This window comes from Perna viridis, chromosome 2, assembly GCF_037379345.1.
Source record: "Perna viridis isolate PV_CMFRI_1.1 ecotype Kerala chromosome 2, ASM3737934v1, whole genome shotgun sequence".
In the NCBI taxonomy this organism is placed as follows: domain Eukaryota; kingdom Metazoa; phylum Mollusca; class Bivalvia; order Mytilida; family Mytilidae; genus Perna; species Perna viridis.
The window spans coordinates 57,486,304-57,496,511 of NC_142446.1; the positions used below are offsets into that span (position 1 = coordinate 57,486,304).

Here is a 10,208-nt window from a genome sequence, read left to right on the forward strand (position 1 = left end):
CTATACTGTAGAATTATAACAACATGACTTAAAAAAACTAAACATTATTAACAAACATGTCTTGATTGAGATTAAATAACGCTCGACTGAAACTTTCGTCACGTGTAGAGTATGATTTACCTAGTATCTACCTTCTTTAAATATTGTTTTGATTTAGTATGGACCAGACCTAACCAATTAAGTTAAAAAATCAGTGAAGGATAATAATCGATAAACCCTATGTAAACGTCAAAAGAAATAATCAAAATTAAAAGTCAGTATAACAAATGACCAAACCAAACCAGGAACTTGAAAACCATCACAATGGTATTGATTTGGTATAGGCATTTTTAATGGAGATGGAGATTTAATCTGAACAGGTAAATCTACACAAGATGCATTTTAATTACGTAGGTGTTGAGTATACTTATAAAGTCTAAAAAAAAGGGATAGAGAGGTGAAATCCTTAAACCAGACAATGCCGTTAATACAATAAGGACAACATCAAGATATCATAACACAAAGGAAATAAAAAAACAATCACAAAGATAAAAGAAAAACAGATTCCATTACAATATAAGGGTACAATTCCGATGTTTTGAGAAGATGGAAAACACCAACCGTGCCAGTCAGTAAAGGCCAAATCAAACGAAAGAGGAAGAATTATTTTGAGAGATGAGGGTAATATGTTATATATCATAGACATATTGGAGATGTGCACACCATATTGGTCAAACATCCAGCGCAACGACCGTAGATGTAGTTTTTGCATAAGTTGTTTAGCACTGAGCGGAGGTAAACACACTCCCTACGGTAGAGTCGCTTGAATGTTCCTACAACGGAGATGATAGTTTACAAATTCTGCAGACAGGACACAGAATATATACAAGATGTATTTTCGTACATTTTCAGTAAGGAATTTAGTTTTGAAGCTTCCGATTGCATAGTGTAGTATAAATGTAGATACGAACAATATTCTTATGATGATTGTTTAAAAACTAAAGAGTATATTATGTATATTTGTTTTGAATCAGAAAATTGGTTCTATCTCAACAAGTAACACACCTTTATCAACAAGAAACTGAGAGGCAGCTTGTGTAGAAACCGTCCCACTTTGATCGTGTATGCTGTTATGTGGTGACAACAGGTATTCAGTTGTCTCCTTATTTATGCCACCAAGTGCAGGAATATTACGCGAGTGATCAAGTCGGCCACCATGACTACACTTTCCAACCCCATTTTCTTGCCATCCAGCTTCTTTAAAAATATCATTTATTAAATTAAGTTGAAGAGAAAAAGTCGAGTCTTTATGTATAAAAAAAGAATGGTTGAGAAAATGTGCTGATTCCATTGAAGATTGCTTGGATTTTGCAGTTAACAAAAATGTCATCGCAGCTTCTAATACTCAATATAAAATTGCAGTTTATTTACGTTAAAAATGTATTAATATCATTCTTAATATCAAAAGAGGAGCAGGGTAAGTTAGGGCGGGAAGTCTATTTGGATCATGAAGAAGGCGGTGCCATAAATGATTTTTGACATAAATCGACCAGACCCATTAATCGTTAGTTGAAGTATGAAAAATATGGAAGTATGGAAATATAGAGATGTCTTTACAAGATAATACCGCTCGTGACCCAAATGAGATTGTTATGTTCCCATTTGTCAGTCACTTATTTAGTGACCGCAATTCCCTGAAACCAGGACCGGATCCAGACACTTTAAAAGGAGGGGTGCCAGTCGAGGTGTTTCAGAAAAAAGGGGTGCTAGGACATTATTTGCCATTTTTTTTCAATTTTACAAATGAAAATGACAATTTTTGTCTATGAAAAGAGGGGGTGCCTACCTCTGTATCCCCCTCTTGATTCTTCACTATGATACTACTGATCAAATTGTTTTCATGAAATTTTTGTATACAACAGCAAGAACATTTTATGTAGTTTTGCATTTTCCCGGATATTGTTAATCTGTTGACTTTGGATGGAGTTATGGTTGTTAAAATAATTATTTTTCATGAGATATTAGGTTACAGGAGGAAGACCGTAGTTTATTTTTGGGAAATAAAACAAACTTTAATTTATAACTGTACCATGGATTGAGATATTTTATTTTTTTCTTTCAAATTGGAAATAATTATACTTTAAAGGCGGAGTCATTTTCGTCAAAGGTGGGGTTGTCAATTCGCATTTTTATGGTAATGAGGTTGGATATTGCCTGACTGTTTTCCAGTTATATGAGAACATGTGACTTTTCATGCAATCTCATACAAGATTTCTGGGTAGAACATACTTCATCTTTTTTTTTCATATCACTTGGGAAAAGAACAAAGGCAAAATCTCAATTCATGTTACAACGTGTCATAGTTGTTTTTCTCCATTAACTCGATTGCCTTGATGTAATGCAGAAACCGAGAAACTCTGCTCTCGTTTATAGACGTAAGTATAAGACTGTTATTTTTTTATTCTATCCAAAAATTATTAACTAAAATAATAAAAATTATAAAACAAAACAAAACAAATAAATGAAACGAAACAAAGGCAAAATCCCGACTAGTTAATACTGACACATCGATACGCTTCGGTACTATCACTCTGTCTGATAAGAGAATGACAACATATTTGATAAATTAAACACATTTAGGATTGTTGTACAGGTAGAGACATGTGCTCGATTTAGTATTTAAATAATCATTTAGTATTATTGGATATCCAAGATTGTGTAATGAGAATAACGTCAATACACAAAATTATTTAGAATATTTACAGGTAGGAAAACTAGAAGTGTAAATGTTATTCCAAATTACAGTAAATTAGAAATGCTTACTTAGTGGCTTTACACCGCCGGATCCATCAAGGTCAATGTATCCACTTGTCAAAACATCTCCGATAAGATTATTAATACAGTCTCCTTCCCTAAAACATCATTGTTTTCAATAATTCTTAAAAGAAGAAATGCTTAAAGAAACCGAAGATAACTCCTTTGACAAAACACTGGAATTTCCATAAGGACAACTAAATAAAATCAAAATTTTGCAACACAAAAGTACTAAACAAAAGTACAAATACATAAATACATGTGTAGAAAAACGGCCAACAGTGATCCTGCTCAAGTCCGTATCAAAAATTGATCATTCACTTCAAGGAAATTTTCCTTGACATACCAAACTATTGTGAAAGACATTTTTCTTCATTTACTCAGTCAAAATTTCAAGCGATGTCTGAATTTTTCATTTGTTCTTTAGTTTCTGTGTAATTTCTTATAGTTAGTTATAATGCTTTGTTTGCTTTGATGGTCTAGTAATTTTACATCCGATCGTGAGTTTCATAAACACTTGGCAAAACCAAATCTCAAATGGTTTAGCAACATTAATTCGTGTAAATTTTTTTTATTCTTAGGAATATAGCAATAAGTTATTTTTGACTTACACTTGATCGTTGCAGTTTTTACACGTCTGCTGATCAGCTTCCGCCAAAGGAACATCAAATTTATCATGCACGCCTGCGTTTACAACAAGTGAGAGATCAACTATCGTAACTTATCAATTAAGGCGCTTACATTCAAAATAAATAAAAATACGAATAAAGTACGTTCAGAAACAACAAGAAAAAATAAAAAAACCAACAAACAAACAAACGAAGGAAAAAAAGCAAATTAACGAGCTACACACGTTGAAAAAGAATAGAAAAGGTTGGCACTTTTGGCCCCCTCTTCCGGCGTATTACGGAACCCCATTTCTGAATTAACGTACATTAAACTCAATTGCCGTCGATTGGATTACTGATTATTGATAAGCAAACTCTTATTTATTTCATTAAAGTATCTGACGACGGTATTATCGTGTCATGATGACCTTTCATCCCAATAATGAATACCACGGGACAAAGCTTTTCAAAGTATGCGTCTGTCTAAAAACCAGGTAGGGGTGCATCATCATATCTTAAGATAATCAATGAAACTGTATAAATATATTTGTAAAGTCGTACAAACAACTTTTCTTATGTTCTGCTACTGATCGGGAAATAGTTTTCACTGGTTATTGTGTAAAAAGTCTGGCTGGAAGTGCTCTAGTACTTTTTTTTGTAGTAAAACATAACATAATTTTAAGTGATAAAATATTCTGTAGGCTATTTTTATCTGCACTTATTCTCCCTATTACAGTTTCTATGGGGCTATCGAGGGATTTGCAATAAAAATATTTGGTATTAAGAATGCACGAATCAACCATTATAAGTCATTGCCTGGTTTATAGGCAGATCTACACTTAACTAATAAGAACAGGTAGTTATTATGTGATATGAAGTCATTATATATAAAAACCTAGATCATCGGCTAACTGATGCAGCATATAGTCTTACCTTACCTAATGTAGTACATAGCTGGTTATTCTTTAGTTCAAGCCAGTTTGTATTGCTATAAAACATTTGCTGTGTCAACAGAAATTCCCCAATCAGTTGCCGAATATAATTTGTGTTTGGTTTAGTCTTGGATGAGAGTTCTATAATATCTTTCCTCGTTTTTATTAGAAATGCATTCCCTGAAATTTTAATATTAAAACCTGAAAATTAAGACAATAACGTACAGCAGAAAAAAAAGAGATCGATTTTTTAAAAATTATTTTATTAGTACCTCGCGAGTTTTCACAGTCATTCCTATCAACTATTGTCTTTGTCTGATATCACCTTCTATCACCATGTCGGTATTATTTGCACTTAGTACAAAGTATTTTGAAAATTGTTTAAACTATGACGAGAGTGAAATTCTTAAATTCCTATGTAAGCATATTTTTCTTTTGGGGTTACATGCACATTTTGATTTGACATTTTGGTAGAATCTTTTATTTTTTAAGCAACGTAATTGATGAAAAGAAATTTTCCTGCGTTTCATCGAATAGCGGGAAATACTTGTATTTAAGGTACATCTGATTTGTCATGTGACTGATTTAGTTACATTCTCCCTGACAGTCGTAGTGTCAAGTGTCAATATGTTTTATGTTCTATATTTTTACATTTATTTTCCTTTTTGTAATTTTAGAAAATACTGTCCAAAGTATTTCTCTTGATACAGTCTTCCGAGCATTGGGTTTTGGACACAGGCTTTCAACATTTTCTTTTCACAACTTGGTAGTAGTGGTTGGTTTGTTTTTCCTGGCCTGAAGGGCCGTTAATGATAGAGTTTCGTTTGATCTTACACATGATAGTTCTTTTTTAATATATATTGTTTCATTGTAACGAGTCCTTAGATTATTCTATTATTAATCTGTATTATTATCACTTGTCTGGGCATAAGTCAATATGATATATTGTTTTTTTACTGATAAGATGATGAATTAAATACAGTTAATACGAACAAACTTCTCACACACACATGCGCGCGCGCGCGTGAAAACAATAATAACGTTAAAAAAAAGAGAACATCATTACAATGATGAAAAAAAAGTGTCTTTCGTTTGTTTTGAAACATTACATACCGCATTTTATGTGAGGATAGATTACGTACTTATCTAGCTTTAAGTTTGATCATGAAACTAGGACGAAGGATTTTCTGCTTAATCATGTTTTAAAGGTTCAGCAAACATACATGAACACTTGCTGAATAATTCAGTCAATATAATTAGGAAGATCAAAGTTTATATTTTTATTTCTTTGTGGGAGAAAACTTGAATGACTCAAAGTTTAAACCTCTTATCAAAGAATTTTCGAAAATAGCTGTAAATGTCATCTAAGACGTAAATTGTGTTTTTCATCAATCCTTTAATATTTTTTCATTGTTTGTGTTAGGTAATTTTCGATAGGGTGATGGGATCACTGCCAAACATAAATACTACTTTTAGTCTCATTGCCAAGATAACAAAATAGCTAATTTTCTGCTCATGCAAAGGAGACTTTACTTTGTCTACGTTCTGACAGACCTAAGTCAGACTCAAGGTTAAATTTCAAAGTCATAGATTGCAGGTATGAGGACCTTGTCTCTTTTATAATGAATAACTACAGTGTGATTCAGTGTATTTAATGAAAAAAGTGACGTATACTTATCTAGAAGTTTTATCTTTATTTATACTAAGAAAAATTCTTGTCCCGAAGATTATGAAATATGTTGAATTTTATATTGTTAGATGAAAAACTAGTGAACTACAAAATGGCAACGTTATGAAGAATTTTTCATTTCATTATATCATACCAAAATAAGAAAAGAAAACACATGATAATGGGTTAGTTTAAAATCAACGTTTCCTCAATATAAGAACAACCAAAAAAATATGTATTAGAAACACAAATAACGCATGGATATAAAAACTTATAAAACAATTAAAAAATACATTATATGAACAATCCGCACTTGATTAATCTACATCGCCTTTTTTGACCACCAAATCGATTTATTATACAATCTAAGGTAGGAGGGGCACAACGGGAATTCGTAAAAATAGACATATTTAATAGATATTCTGTGATAGCGTCATAAAATTCCATTCATATTGTGAATGACAGATAAGAGATTGGTACTCCTGTATCACCGTTATCATGTCACATTATCATGTTTTATGGTCGTCATCATGAACTCGTGGATCATTATGGTGTATCCATCTGCACCATGAAAATTGATTTATTCAACGGGTCATAGTTTTCCTTTCCTCGTTTGTCCTCCCCGGACTTGACTTTTTATGAGCAACTCGGCGGGGTGTTTCTAAAAAAACAGAGGACGCTTACCATACCAGTGCATCTGGTCCATGCTCCCAGTTTTTAGTGGAGTCCGAATTGCTCATTTGCTTTTGTTACTTTGTATGTATGATTTTAGTTACTTTATGTTCTTTGTTATGTATGTCTGTTTTCCATGTCTGGTCTTTGTCCCTGGATTACATTCTTTTGATTACCGCCGTAACCTTGGTTCCCTTGATTACTCTTACATTGATAGATTGATAGACGAAAAGGCCAAGATAAAAAAAAACCAAAAAAAAAAAAAAAAAAAAAAAAAAAAACCCAACAATCAAATAAAAATATGAAAATAAAAAAAAAAGACTTTTTTCCTTGGAAATTTAAAGATCTCACTGTTTACAAAAGCAAAATGAGATAAATTGGATTAAATGTGGCATTTTGTCAAACATTAATGCAGACATTTCTTGAGATAGGCGTTTGCAAAAGGCTATATATTAAAATGTTAAAGAATCGTTTGCTTCGTATCTTTGCTTAACATGCGATTTCATTTCATATTCTGTATTTATTCTATAAATTTAAACCTGCCATAACAAAAATCTAACTAGATTTCCGGATTCAAAAGTGTAGCTTTTCAAACAATTATACATTATTAGCTTTAAAAAAACAGAATGTTCATTAGAAAATTGTACATGACAGAACGAATGTAATTTAATTGAGACAACCCATTCAGCACGATTGCAAATGTGCACAAACCGTTTTTTACATCATAATTAATTAAAACGAGTTTGGTTTAACGTCCGAGCAGCAATATTTCAGCTATATTCAGACAATGAACATGAAATGGATGATAAAATGAACATGAAATGAAAAAAAAGTATGGGTCACTAGGATAATAGGGTCGACAAATTTTGATTGCCACTGGAAAAAGGGGGGATGGGTAAGATCGGGCACTTTAGCCTCATGTGGCGGAGCGCAAAGGTTCCTACTCCTATCGAATACCACAGCAGGGTTCTTTAACGTGCGAGAAACGTGGCATCTTTCCCAACACGTTGCACTATGGTTTGCGGTCAGGTTTTTCGTATTATAGCCTGACAACCCCAGCATGTAACACGCCAGGGGTACCCCATTCCACCACCTTGGGCACACATCCCAGTTGCTCTGTGGGAAAAGCGCCTAGCCCCGGCTAGGTTTCTGAGCACTATTTAGTCGCCTTATACGACAAGCTTAGCGCTGCTGCAGGCCTATTCTTTTAACACCCGGACCTGCACGGGGCAATTAAAAAGAAAACAATCGCCTATTGCTTATCGGATTTTTTTTTACTTATTCTACAAAAAGGGAGGTTTTCCAATAAGGGTTTGCATCTTGCTACGCCAAGAAAATTCAATTCGGACATCGGTCTCATTTACTTGGAATTCATACTTACCTTCTTCAATTAGCTCGTTTGCCATTAAGTGTATTGGATTAGTGTATATCGTTCTGTATTTCATACTCATACTATGTATTATTTCATTCAATGCCTGCTCATAACGTGCTTTCCCTTCTTTGTCTGAAAGTAGAAATGTACAAATGAACCTTGAATATATTGAATGTTTTAAATGAATAGAAAGAATCGTCTTCTGAAATAACTAAAGTAATTAACAACGAAGTTTCATTATAACATTTAAGTAATTTGCTGCAATGTGTATTTAAATAAAAGATGTTTTCGTACGCTATATAAATCTGACCATTTGTAGATTTCATATATTTATCTTATTTAAAAATATTTTGTATCTGAATATCATGTATATTTCAGGTTCAATATTTTTTACATACCTTCACTGAACTTTTCTTCTAAAGTTTCAACAGCTGTCTTATTATCAGGCAGACCTTCTGCTAAGATGTAACTCAAAACAGAGTGTGCAATCGCCTCCCGGGTTATAGTATAATGTGTATGATACGATGGGTAGGCGTACTCCCTGAAAATGAATGCATTTAAATGTGCCAAAACAAATGCAGTCCAAATAATTCCTAGATGAAAAATGTGAGTGAAAATCATATTAAAATATTCTATTCCATCACAAAATATTATGGCTAATTGATACTGTAATCATGTATCAAACGGATATCAGTTTTGAAATTTCTTTATCTTTGTTTTTATTTAATAGGACTTCTATAAGATAAATCACAATAGATAACAAAAAAAAAAGAACCAGGAAGTCTCTTGTCACGACAATATGAAATGCCCGAAAGTCCCTACGAAATCCCCGACGTTCACAACCAGACAATAAACATGTACACAAATAATGTGTCAGCCAATCGAACAGCCTGATATGACTTCAATGTAAAAGAAACTTGCAGGTATTTTATACAAAAAAAAAAAAAAAATAATAATTCAGGAACCCCATGCTTTTACGATATAGTGTTAACATGATTTTTACAATTCAATAATTTTGAATAAAGTTCGAACATATACATTCTGAATATAGTTTTAGATTGAGATAATGCAGCATTGATATCAATTATTAAATTTTTATTATCATTTACGATTGACCTGCTAAAACATAAAACATTTTAAAGGGACTTAGAATGATCAATTTAAAGTTATATACGTATTTGAACGAATGGATGCTTTTGTAAAATGCTAATATTATGTAATGAGAAACGATAAGATAAAGGATTACCAAGAATTTGATTTATGTACACGTACTTTCATAATAAAAATACAACAGAAACAGAAAAGATAAAATTCGATATATTTCTAACACAAAGTGTTTTTTTTTTAAACATTTGATAATGATGTTTTTCAAACATCAAGTCTGTTTCTCAGTATTCGGATTTATTCTTTTAACGATAGCGTTTTTATTCATAGAGTATGCATTTCCATAATATCATATCCATTTCACCATAACAAAGGAGGCAGTCGCACAAGCGGTGATGATATTTATTACTGGAGATGGTCCATCTTCTAACGTGAATGCTGTCCGTGCACTAGATGAAATATTTGGAGAAGGCAGATTTAGATCATTCAAGTTTTAAGTGTTGACAATCACCGATTTTATTGACTCAATGCAGTTTTCGTAGAATTGATTTAAATACACTTAAAACCAATTTTTGTTTTATACCTTGTTTTGGTATAATCATCAACTAAAAATAGAAAGTCTTGAGCTTAATCGTTAGAAAGTGGCATACGTTTACTTGAGTAATACAGTTACGATCAAGTTATAATAGTAAATACAGATTTCTTTTAAAGTTCAATCTTTAAAAGTAGAAACAAATAAGGAGGCAGGCCAAGGATAGGGATATAACTCTAAAAATCAGTAATGTGCTTGTATCAAATTCGATTTCACCAAAGCCTTTCAAGCTTTCATTTTTGACATAATTAAATAAATCCAAGTTACTTTGTTGCTTACATGAGGTTGATGTAAAATGTTGACTACAATCATTCTAATGATTTGTAAAACTTTTTCCTGTTTGAAGCTGACGCAATAAAAGTAGCAAAATAAAACATCTACTCTTTTTTCCCAAATTCTGAAAACTTATCCACCAAAAAAATGAAAATCGATTTCATTCATTGGCATTTATATTTGTGTTCTTGTT

The 10,208-nt window shown here is 32.2% G+C and overlaps 1 protein-coding gene and 1 long non-coding RNA gene across 5 annotated transcripts in view; one reads left to right on the plus strand and one right to left on the minus strand.

The window, feature by feature from the left end:
* The window catches only part of LOC148626204 (uncharacterized), a 54,983-nt gene extending 46,204 nt beyond the window's left edge, over window positions 1–8,779 (minus strand). The window contains exons 1-6 of one of the 4 annotated variants that reach the window (XM_088570004.1): window positions 8,445–8,779; window positions 8,056–8,178; window positions 4,340–4,534; window positions 3,405–3,477; window positions 2,803–2,891; window positions 1,045–1,236 (exon numbers count right to left, since the gene is read on the minus strand). In XM_088570004.1, the coding sequence (XP_088426130.1) occupies window positions 1,045–1,236; window positions 2,803–2,891; window positions 3,405–3,477; window positions 4,340–4,534; window positions 8,056–8,178; window positions 8,445–8,667 (895 nt within the window). In that variant the 5' untranslated portion in view covers window positions 8,668–8,779. The remainder of the gene's footprint in view (window positions 1–1,044; window positions 1,237–2,802; window positions 2,892–3,404; window positions 3,478–4,339; window positions 4,535–8,055; window positions 8,179–8,444) is intronic. The other 3 variants (XM_088570001.1, XM_088570003.1, XM_088570005.1) reach the window with 3 other exon arrangements.
* On the plus strand, window positions 2,620–5,207 carry LOC148626206 (uncharacterized). Its single transcript, XR_015920001.1, has 4 exons — window positions 2,620–2,744; window positions 3,420–3,492; window positions 3,797–3,895; window positions 5,011–5,207. It is a non-coding gene; the product is annotated as an uncharacterized LOC148626206 (long non-coding RNA).
* Window positions 8,780–10,208: the final 1,429 nt, after the last annotated feature.